This window comes from Haemaphysalis longicornis, unplaced genomic scaffold (assembly GCF_048455015.1).
Source record: "Haemaphysalis longicornis isolate Haplotype H1 unplaced genomic scaffold, Haemaphysalis longicornis Haplotype H1 scaffold_3, whole genome shotgun sequence".
Classification (NCBI taxonomy): Eukaryota; Metazoa; Arthropoda; class Arachnida; order Ixodida; family Ixodidae; genus Haemaphysalis; species Haemaphysalis longicornis.
The window spans coordinates 21959341-21970591 of NW_027526335.1; the positions used below are offsets into that span (position 1 = coordinate 21959341).

At 45.5% G+C, this 11251-nt stretch overlaps 1 protein-coding gene across 1 annotated transcript; it reads right to left on the reverse strand.

Moving 5' to 3' along the window:
- Positions 1 to 3361: 3361 nt before the first annotated feature.
- On the reverse strand, positions 3362 to 9219 carry LOC144174111 (glycerol-3-phosphate phosphatase-like). Its single transcript, XM_077702568.1, has 8 exons — positions 9056 to 9219; positions 8822 to 8889; positions 8666 to 8758; positions 8455 to 8592; positions 8292 to 8354; positions 7743 to 7893; positions 5418 to 5562; positions 3362 to 3817 (listed from the first exon to the last, which is right to left on the reverse strand). Exons 1-8 carry the CDS (start codon positions 9147 to 9149, stop codon positions 3646 to 3648), a joined length of 924 nt encoding a protein of 307 aa, XP_077558694.1. The 5' UTR covers positions 9150 to 9219; the 3' UTR covers positions 3362 to 3645.
- Between the last annotated feature and the right edge of the window lie 2032 nt (positions 9220 to 11251).

The window sequence follows — 11251 nt, forward strand, 5'->3', positions numbered from 1 at the left end:
GTTGCAAATCATCGCCAGGCTGCACGTTTCCGAACACTTCGCTGCACAGAGCATCTGCGTGACGTGTGAGGTGACTGCCCGTGCTATTCTTTCGAGCGCCTGCTAAAAGGAACCCACCGTTCGGGCTCAGCGACCTCGATGTAGAATACTGAGTACTGGCGCTGAGGGCTTGGGTTCGAGCCCCAGCAGGTCAATCTTCATTTTTTTACAAACTTAATTTTTTTCAAACAAAGTGAAAAACGTGGCGCAAACTAGACGGGACAAGAGAGACAAGAAACACAGATACAGGCGCCAACTTCCAACTGTTTATTCACCAGAAACCACACGTATTTAAATACGATATATCAACAACATGAATAACAAAACCATGTATAATCAAAATGACAAAAGTAAAAAGGGCCATAAACACGCAAGATCAAGTGCCGAGAATGCATACATGATAACTGCAAACGTGCGCAGGAGTGCGAAAAACAGGGCGTGCGCACATAGTCCAAGCACAAACCCAGCAGCAAAGAGAGGAGAGCAGCGTTACGTGCCAATCTACACGTTGTCTTTTAAGAAAGACACCTCTTTATCACTTAACGCCAGTGATGGCGTGCTGACGCACTTTTCACCAGCTCTTTTTATCAATACCGCCTCGATGATCTCCCTTTCGGTCTTGTTTTTTGCTCGCCTTAAAAAGGTCGTCTCATTCAGTAATGGCTCACACCCACAGCGCTTGCAATGGTCTGCCAGGTGCCCACCCATGTTGCTGCTGACGGCCAACCGGTGCTCTCTCGCACGTTCATTAAAGCAACGTCCCGTTTGTCCAATGTATACCCTTTCGCACTTCAAGGGGATACTGTATACGACGTTTTTTACACACTGGGTGTAGCGTGTGTCGTGCTTCTTCGAGCATGTTTCCGGTGGCTTCTTAGTCATCATGGGGCAAACCTTGGCCAGCTTGCACGGGGCGGAACACACAATTCGCACATTATACCTTGCGGCAACCTTTTTTACATTGTGCGAGAGCCGGTGAATGTAGGGTATAACGTGCGTTCTCATTTTTTCTTTCTGCTCCTGCAGTTTTTTCCCGTGCTTTAGCTTCTGCAGGGTGCTTTCACAGACACTTGTAATGACCGTGGGAGGATATCGAGCGGCTTCCAAGCGGCTAATCTGATTGCGAAAACCTGCAAACAGATTGTGCTCGCAAGATTTCGTTAAGGCCGAATTAATGCATGTGGTAGCTAATACCGAGGCGGTATTGATAAAAAGAGCTGGTGAAAAGTGCGTCAGCACGCCATCACTGGCGTTAAGTGATAAAGAGGTGTCTTTCTTAAAAGACAACGTGTAGATTGGCACGTAACGCTGCCCTCCTCTCTTTGCTGCTGGGTTTGTGCTTGGACTATGTGCGCACGCCCTGTTTTTCGCACTCCTGCGCACGTTTGCAGTTATCATGTATGCATTCTCGGCACTTGATCTTGCGTGTTTATGGCCCTTTTTACTTTTGTCATTTTGATTATACATGGTTTTGTTATTCATGTTGTTGATATATCGTATATAAATACGTGTGGTTTCTGGTGAATAAACAGTTGGAAGTTGGCGCCTGTATCTGTGTTTCTTGTCTCTCTTGTCCCGTCTAGTTTGCGCCACGTTTTTAACTTTGTTTGAACTATGTACCAACTAGCTCAGCAACAAGTTTTGTTAATTTTTTTCCAAACTTAAATATATCTAAGTGTTGTTTTGTTTATAAAGGTGATTTGGTATGTTTTAGGTCACTTTAGGGTTAGGGCGCAGCCAGTCGCCATGTTTAATTACCGTACTGCAGGGGCGTAGCCGGAAATTTTTTTTTGGAGGGGGTTATAATTTATTGGAAGGGGGAAGTTTTGACGAAAGGAACGATGAGCCTCGCTTACGTGCTGCCTGGAAAAACTTCGGAGGGGGTTCGAACACCAAAGCCCCCCCTCTGGCTACGTACGTACCTGCCGTACTGCATCGCGAGAACAGACATGTCATGTGGGTGCTCTGTGCAGCGAAGCACTTGGAAATATGCCGACAAGCTGTCTGAGGGTCAGTGGAGAGGTAACAGTCTTATCAAGCGCACTCGCTTAATCACGCCAGCATACCAGGGGCTTGCGGCAGTTCTCAAAGATTCAATACAGTCAACAAAAGCTCGAAAGAATTCGTGATAGAAAGCTGTAGAGCAGTGCCACAGCATCGAAAAGGATATTAAAATAAGGGAAATACGTGGAGGGGGAAGGGGAGGGGAACTAGTAGGGTGCAATGCTTTTTTTAACGAGAGTGCACGCTCTATAGCAACTCCTGGAAAGAGGTAATCAAATCCAGCACTGAGCCATCAATGCAGTGGTCAGTGCAACCACTGACACAGAAGGCAGTGCAACAGACAAGCCACTGGCTTTCCCAAAGAACTGCAAAGGTCCAAATAGGTTTCATTGTCTTCTGTACATTCACATTTAGTCTATATCTGTAGTGTTCCTCTGTGTTGTCAATTTGCACAATTGTATAACTCCTCTTTTTTTTACCCTTTGTGTTTGATATATGGTCTTTGTTGACATCCCATTTGTGTTGTATATATGTACCACGTTAACCTTCTTGCCTATCCCCCTATTCCTATGTACTCTTCGTTCCCTATCCCACTTTTCCTACACCAGCAGGCGTCCCGGTGTCCACCCCTAGGCGAGATAATTGATGCCTGTTGGTGGATCCTCCCTTTCCAATTATCAATAAATACATACATAGGTTGCCAAGAGCCTGCCACGGTGGGTCAGTGGCTAAGGTACTGTGCTGTTGAGCCAAGATCACGGTTGGATCCCAGCCGGGGTGTCCTTTTTCTGATGGAGGCAAAAAGCGAAAACGCCCGCATGTCGAGATTTTGGCATTTGTTGGCGATGTCCAGGTGGTCAAAATTAATCCAGAGCCCTCCACTGCAGTGCACCTCAAAGCCCATGTGTAACTTCAGCGCATTAAACTAACAATCAATCATGTTGCCAAGGGCGGCTAGCTGTTGCTCTGCTTGAATTACCACAACAAAGGTTGCTGCTATTCCTTGCATATTGTCTTCATTGCGCGTATATCAATGACAACAGAAACGAACTTGCGAGTGGTGTTGAGCAACCAACATAACGGTGGACTGCTGGGCCTTGCTGCCCACAAGACTGGAATGGTCAGCCTGCACGCCCGAGCCTGACACTGGCTCTGGGCCAGGATGTCTGAGGAATGTTCTTCGCATAAACAAGACACACAGTTGGTTCAGCACTGGAAAAAGCAGTGGATGCTGATCAACACCCAGTTCACCTGGTGATCGCTGGCACACCACAACTGTTACAGAGTGACAAAAACAATGAACACCACAACAACGGTAGACCACTTGTACACCTTTATGACAAGAAGGAACAACGCAAGGGTTAACACGTAAATTTTCAGTGTGTGTATTCCCCCCCTCCCCTATGTAATACCCTCCATGAGGGCCCTTAGGGGTACTATGAAATAAATAAATAATAAAAAAACATCACACGCTACCTATCCACAGAAACGATAGGATGAGAAGTAGCGGCGAGGAGTTTGTGCCTAACACGTCACATGCTTTTCTTAGTTAATAAACCCCTTGTCTGACTAAGAGTCGCATCACATGCCCGTGGACACCTGTCATGTGAGCATGTCCACGATGTCACCGAGCTTGGGCAGGTAAAAGTCGGGCACCTCGTCGTGCCTGCCCTCGGCCACTAGCTTGCGGACGTCGTCCAGCGTGTGAATGCCAGAGCCGACAAGCAGCGTCTTCATGCCAGCTCGGCGGCCCATGAGAATGTCGGTTTCCAACCTGCAGCCCAGCGGAGCGTAGCGTGCATTTAATGGGAATGCTTCGAGGGATCTACAGGCACTCTCTTGGTTTCTTGTTGAGCATCGGAAGTGTGCTTTCTGCCTCAGCCCAAGTGAATCATCTTTCTGCACTTTGTGGTGCCTTTCTAAAGTTGCACTGGAGAGTTATCTGTGTAATATAATGCCAATCACAATATTATGTGAACTGCGGCTTTGTAAGGATTTTACACAAGTGAGAACCTGCAGAAATGCTGCCGCACACAGGGCTTCTAATTGCGAGCATCGAAAGTAGAAACACACACACAACATATGACAAAATGTAATTGCTTTAGCGTAAATTTATATTTTTTCATCATTGAAATTGATTTTAAGGACATCATCGTTTCTCGTAAAATAACCTTGCTATGTCCTTGTGATCTTTTTTCGTTTTCTGTTCCTCCCTTCAAAGAAATATTTTGTCACGTTTCATGCGATGCATATTTGTTTATGTTGATACGTATTTGCATGTGTGCTTATATATGCTCCAAATTGTGGGGACGCCATGACTGGTGCAGGGCCCAAGCAATGACCTGTAACGTTTTCTTTGCTATGTCAACTGACGAGGCCATACAGTCAATAAAACTACGGACAGGACTCGCCGAACTGTGCCCTTGTGCAATGGAACCATTCCCATACCTCAAAATGAAGACTTCCACAGGTCTTAACAAATGCGCTGAATAACACAGTTTGTCAGCTCATACTGTTCTCTTGTGCTTATGAATAGTATTACCTACAGCCACACGAATAGGACCCAAACGGTCTAGCTACAGCAATCAATCACAACTTCTTTTGTGGTTGTCTTTTATGCACTCCCAAAGTTAGGCCTGAAATAAATTTCAATGATTCGTCCGAACAGTTCGTTAGTTTAATAATCACTACTGGGTGCGACATCGCAGGGCTGAGGAATTAACTATATGCTATACTTGACAAAACCACAGCTTTAAGGTAACACTGAACTTGAGTGCATTTCTTTGCAAGCTTACAAAAGCCGTTTACTAGTTCATGCTATAAAAAAAAATCAGTGCTTTGAAACGTCATGATCACTTTAAGAATGCTGTTGCAAGCTGTCGCAAACAGCTTGCAATTTAAAGGCTAGGAAAAAGATAACGTGGCGTACCCAAATATTTCCACAGATATCAAGATTTTCCAGGTGGTGAACACCGGGCCTTTCTTCTGGATTTGGGAGTGTGAAATGAATGGATGGACTACCACACCATGAATGGCAGCCAGCGTTCGCTCAAACTTACAAGCGCTTAAGATTTTAATCACAAGTTAATTGCTTCAATTGAGTGCTATTTCGCACAATTTGTAGATGGATGTGTATGCAATACGTTGCCATTTCGCAGCACTTTGCAATAACCAGCTATTGGGAAAAGCTAGTTTAAAATGTGCACGTGTGTTAAATCTGGGCATACCTTCTACAAGGGCACAATACGACACCCAGGAAACACACACACAAAAAAAGGCCGCTATTGTTGAGAGGCACCCAACCACCTGTCAAGTATCTCAAAGACGAAAAAAAAGGGGTGCAAACCTAATTATCTTGGACTGGGTAAAATTACCTGTCTCCAATCATGAGTGTCTTTTCCGATACCAGGTCTGGGCAGCGGTACCTGATGCAATCAGTCATGTAGTGTTCCGGCTTTCCGAGTACTATTGGCTTTCGCAGAGCAGCTGTTGAGACTGCCGCCAGCATAGAGCCCGACCCTGTGAAACAGAAAGTATAAATGTGACTTTTTTTCGCCCCATTTTATAATACTTTTTTTCAGGGCTGAAAAAGAGTGGCAGCATTTAGTTTGAACACTTGGGCATGCACGACTGCTATGTTGACCGCAGTCAAATCGCATGACAATTTATTTTGAAAAATAAAGTTAATAATAAAAGACAAGAAACTTCCTGGCCAAGAATTTCAATTAACTGCACTGTGGCCTTCAGCAAAAAAAGTAGGTTGTATCCATACGAGCCATGCGGTTGACACAAACTAGAATTTAATGATCTTTTTATTGTCCGTCGTATCATCTATGACATGTTTCTAGATAGCTCTGAAAGGTTTGAAGATGGTCTGCCTGGTTTCAGTCGGTTTTAAATAGTACACAATATTCCTTAATTTAAAGGAAGCTTGAACAAAAGAAAACTAACAAATACATTCAACTGGAAGTGACGATAGAAGACGTGGAAAGGCCGATTCAAAGTGGCTCCTTTTACACCAAATATCAGCCATAACAATATAGAAAAGACTATGTTTTAGGTGCTGTCTGCAACATGTGTAGGCTGGCACAAATGTGCGTATAGTTTGCAAACAATTCTGGGGAGAATGTTCAGCATCCTGGCATATCACCAGTGTCCAATGTTCATCACCATATCATGCATATCACCAGTGTGCATTACGCTTTTTCAGTTTCATAATTCTACAAGTTCATTCGATGCAGAGAAATTTTGAAAATTTTGTCAATTTGAGTTTGAATTACCGAAGTTGGACTAACATACAAGATCAACAAGCAACCGTGAAAACTAACCAAAACAGCCAGGCATTGAATAATTACCGTGCTTTGTAGTGACTTGCAACATGAGCAATCACTGTTATACAAGTGATTACATTAGCGATAATCTTAATTTTCCAACCAATAGTAAAATGAAGAGTAGAATAATATGCTCGTGAATTGCAGTGTCAATATTTGTGGTGTAACTTCTATCCTTACACCATCACTAGCCTATTCCAGACATCAACAGCATTTACCCTGTTAAGCCATCAAGTTTTCTTAGCTACAGTACTTTATGTGTAGAGTAACTTTTTTAATACACAATGTAATCAGTGCTGAAATCATACCAGAGGCCCAGTTGGCAACTGCACATTGGGCCTACTTACATCAAAGAACAAAAATTACCTACCTTAAACGACAATGATACATACTTACATCTCGCTTATTTACACTGCCACATGTATGAAGCAATACAAACATGGCATATCACACTGCTGTCTACTTGTGAACAATGCCGAACAAAAATGCCTGCAAAATAGTAGTCGATGATAGGGTAGTTCGATCGAGGAATCATGTTTGGTGCAAGCAGGGTGAATATTGGTAAGCACTTACACAATCACGACACTAATGGCCAGTGAAGCGGTGTAACGTATGATAAACAGCTCATGAGATTTTCTCAGGATCCACTCTTTCTGCACATGCTGCTGCTCCATGGCGCAACAGTGACACTACAAGTGGAGGTATTATCAGAAGTGGATGTAAGTGACACCACTCCCTGTCAAAATGTCAGTTATGATTACAGTGTGATTATGATAAATGATTATGATTAATCATAACTGACTTCCTGTGTCAGTTATGATTATGGCGTCGCATCTGCTGTCACGCATAAATTGCTGTAGCCCAGAAAGTTTGATGGCTGAGTGAGATAAATAGAGTTTATGTAACATAAAGAGCCAATTTTTAAGTCCAAGACCTCAGAGCACCACTAACCTACTTTATTTGGCTCCGTACAAACTCTAAGTTTTGTTTTCCACGTGTGAAGTTTCCACTACACTTTTCTTTTCCGGCAGTGTAATCAGAAAGAGGGGGGCATGTAATGCATCGGGTATTAATGAATACACCCTACAGTTGGCTTTGCTGTCAAGTTGGACAGCTATACAGCTGCAGCCATTTAAAACTGTGCAAGATGCATGGACAGCCTCTCAATTATACATGAGGTTGGCACCGTGCTGCATGCAGCTACAAGCCCTTTCTTTGCCATTGCTGACAAAATTGCACAAAAAATAATAATACGATTCTGTTACAGCTTTGCCGAAAAACAGCATGCAGATTATTGATTTCGTGCTAGCATCCTGTGTGGCTGCAGGCTTCAAAAGATGTAATATAGTAGGAAACATGCCTACTCACCAGGCACGACAATGTTCTTGTTTGGGCACGGGTACGTCTCATCCCTGTTAGTTGCAAGGAAGAGGCAATTCTCGTCCTTCAGGTATGAGGCAGCCTTGAGGCACTTGTTGAAGCTGATGTGCTCATCGAACCCGCACACGACAGCCTTCACCTGCAGTGTTAACGGCAATGCATTATTAGGGGGGAGAGGAAAGCCACTCTGGAGGCAGAAAGACTTGTTATGTGGTTACAAGAGTTATAAATAAAGTAATGCAATATCATATGCGATCCAATGAAAGAACAAACAGGTCACATGTGAGTAGTTACGACATACGTAATATGCAGCTTTTACTGATAGTCAAGTGCATCTGCTCTTAGCCCATCAAGTAATATTATGCGGAGCAGCATACTGATAGAAAATAATATACTGAGTACATTTGGCTAAGCAGCTGTTCATGTTTTTTGTTCTTTTGGTCGACTGAGGTACTGGTGAACTTGTTTAGCATATATTTCACCCAAGCTTTGGAAATGAGCCATTATTTGTGAAAGATTAGAAAAAGTAGAACATACGCCCGTCTCCAACTTGACCTCCTCGAGGCACCATTTCAGCCAATCTGGGCCCGTCGTGTCAGGCTGCAAGAGAGATGAAAAAACAACTATGCACGGCCTATGCTGGCAAATTTAAGAAAGATGATAAAACGTCTGCATGCATAGCAAACGCAACTATACGCACCCCGATCGGCAGTGTCGCAAATCCCCCTTCTTCGAGCTCGCTACGGAAACCGTCGCTACCAACCAGATATATTTTGCCGGTGAAATTATGTTGCCTCAGGTAGAGCACCACGCAGTACGGCGTCGTATATATTTCGTCCTGTTAGAGAAACAATTTGCACGTGGGATTCAAAATGTGTGCGGGAGGGTGCTTAACGTGCTCTGAGCCTCACAATGTGCGCTTCAAAGTTGAGCTTCTTCATTTTGTCCAAGTACCCGTGCCGCGACTTGGAGCTGTTGTTGGTGACGAAGCGCACTTTCTTTCCCTGGAAGGCAATTCAGGATGTCGCAACAAATGCTACGAACGACGCTTAAACTGATGAATTTACCATTTTGCGAAATAATGATAGCGCTTCAGACGAGCCAGGGATAGGATTGTTTGCTTCCCACAGAACGCCTGCAAGACAAAAACCGGGCGAGGAACATCGCTTCGAATGAATGAACGAAACCTGGGGAACGCTGGAGGAAAGGAGACCGGCCAAGGACACCGGTGACATACTGCAAGCACACCTTGTAAATTACATCCATCACAAATAAATATAACACACGTTCATTGTACTTACCATCACAGTCACTTAGGAAATATGTAGTTGAATTCATGAGCTCATTCTTAGCGATTTCCTTCGTAAGCAGACGACACCGGCCGAGATCAGCCATTTTGTTTCGACCTTCACCGACTTCACGTGACCACGAAACAAGTGATGGTGATCGCGAGAAAAAAACTGCCTCTTTGTAATGCAGAAACACTCGTGGCATAACCGCTATAAAAAAAAGCATGGAGTTTCTTTGTATAAAACTCAATGGCATAAAGTACAAGTGATAAAGCTAGATAAATTGATATAGTGCCAGTGACGCATTTTCAGTTGCGGGCGTTCACGGGCGATATCCCGCCTTTTTGCGACGAAAAATTGGACCTTTTTCCAGTACCGGTCCCTCTAGCGGCCGCCACGGCGAACTAAAAGTGGCAGTAAGGCACACCCCCAAGAAAGTTTGGCTTTCGGAGAACTCGTGCACAAAATATCCTGGTCCTGCTGCCCCTCCCGCACCGACCCGTCACCCGCACCTTTCACATGAATGCCACGGTACGGTAGCAGGCGAACGTTCTCGTGACTAATCTGCCGTGTTCGAAGCGCCCCCCCCCCCCCTTTTTTTTTTCATTTTCGTAACCCCCTCACTGGCAGCCATGTGCTGGCAGCGTGGTCAGTCTCAAGTGTCTTCGCCCCTTTTCTTAGAAAGCCATTATTGTATGCACGTACGATCCCACCACGAGGAGTCCAAAGAGAGAGAAAAAAAGAAAACGTGCAGATTATAGCCGCTCCCTAAGCAGAAAACCGAGGGGCGTGCTTTTGTTTATTTTGCCCGAGGCGACTGCCAAGAATGGCGGACCGGCAGCCCGCGCATGCGCAGATCGCTACTGGAAAAAGGTCCATTCTTCACCCTCAAGGAGAGTACATATTACTTGCGCCTCTAGCGCTGCCCGCTAGTGCCGCTAGCCACAAAGGCATTGGACAGCGTGGGTAAGATTTAGCGGTCGCCAAATTTGAAACCTGGAGCATGGGCATGAAGAGGCGGATAGAGGCTTTTGGAAGGTATTACGGCGCCCGTTCAATTCAGCCTGCACCTCTTGAACCAGTTCACAGCAGCTCAGTGTTGGTTCCGCGGCTTCCGCCATTCTGCAGAACCAGACCTGCACTGCCTGCACTTTCTTCGTCTGCTTCTGCACTTCCTCGGCGTGGAATACAGGCCAAGCCATAAACTCTTCCGCCGCCGTCAGTGGATCGAACGGCACACTCCAGGGTCACCAGGGGTCCCAAGTCAGGGGTTTATGCAGAATTTCGATTTTTTTTTTTTTTTGGGGGGGGGGGGGGGGGTGTCGGTGGAATGTTTGGGGGGGTGTTGTATAAATCCCTAGGCAGGGTGCTTGTGGTTGTGGAATCTTTTTGGAGGGGTGTCGAAGTCCTTCTGGGGGGGTGTTAGGGGGGTGTGTATAAATCCCTGTCCCAAGTGTTCTAGTTCACTATACCAGGGGGCCGCGAACTGTTGCACGAGCTGGAGCTAATAAAGCGAATGGCAAAAGACTACACTACTGGTTCGTAGTTTTTGTAAGCTAGTGAGAAACTCCTGAGGAAGGTGGTTCAAAACCCCCTCTGGCTTATCGTGATCTGCTTTTATGCATGTTTCTATTAGCTGTGCTGGAGCGAAGACTCAAACCATTGCTGATGAAATAGCGAGTTTGCTTACTCGCTGGTGGACATTAATAAAACCAGACGATCCAGAATCTTGCAGAGAAAGAGAGCGAAATCTATTAGAGGATAGCAGAGAGGTCTGCCGGCATGCACTGTCGCCTACATGCTAGTACTCTGCGGGGATGGGGTCAGGAAAGTCACAATTAACAGGGACGGACTGACAACTTACCACGACATTGTCAGTCATTACCGCCTCGCCCGCCGCAAATACCCCCCTGCCCATTCTCAGCTCACCCACGCGCAGGAACGCACATGGCGACTCCTCCAGACTCACACTCTCCCTTGCCGAGCGGTGCTTCACCACATCCACCCCTCCCACAATTGTCCTGCCTGTGGCACACACTCCACTGTACCCCACGCCATGTGGGGCTGCCCTTTAGACCCTTTCCCTCTAATTTCCTCCGACGAGCAGTGGGAGGGGGCGCTGGGTAGCCCTTTCCTAGGGACACAACTAGAGTGAACTAGAATAACTCTAACACAACTCTCCCTCGTGGACGGGGCTACGCTAGCCGC

What these genes read in the sequence shown, in the direction of transcription:
- LOC144174111 (XM_077702568.1), bottom strand. Translation starts at nt 9,149, where the DNA reads ATGGCTGATCTCGGCCGGTGTCGTCTGCTTACGAAGGAAATCGCTAAG. An exon ending in TATCATTATTTCGCAAAATG is followed by an intron (nt 8,759 to 8,821) that starts GTAAATTCATCA and finishes ATTGCCTTCCAG; the next exon opens with GGAAAGAAAGTGCGCTTCGT. An exon ending in ACACTCATGATTGGAGACAG is followed by an intron (nt 3,818 to 5,417) that starts GTAATTTTACCC and finishes GCTGGGCTGCAG; the next exon opens with GTTGGAAACCGACATTCTCA.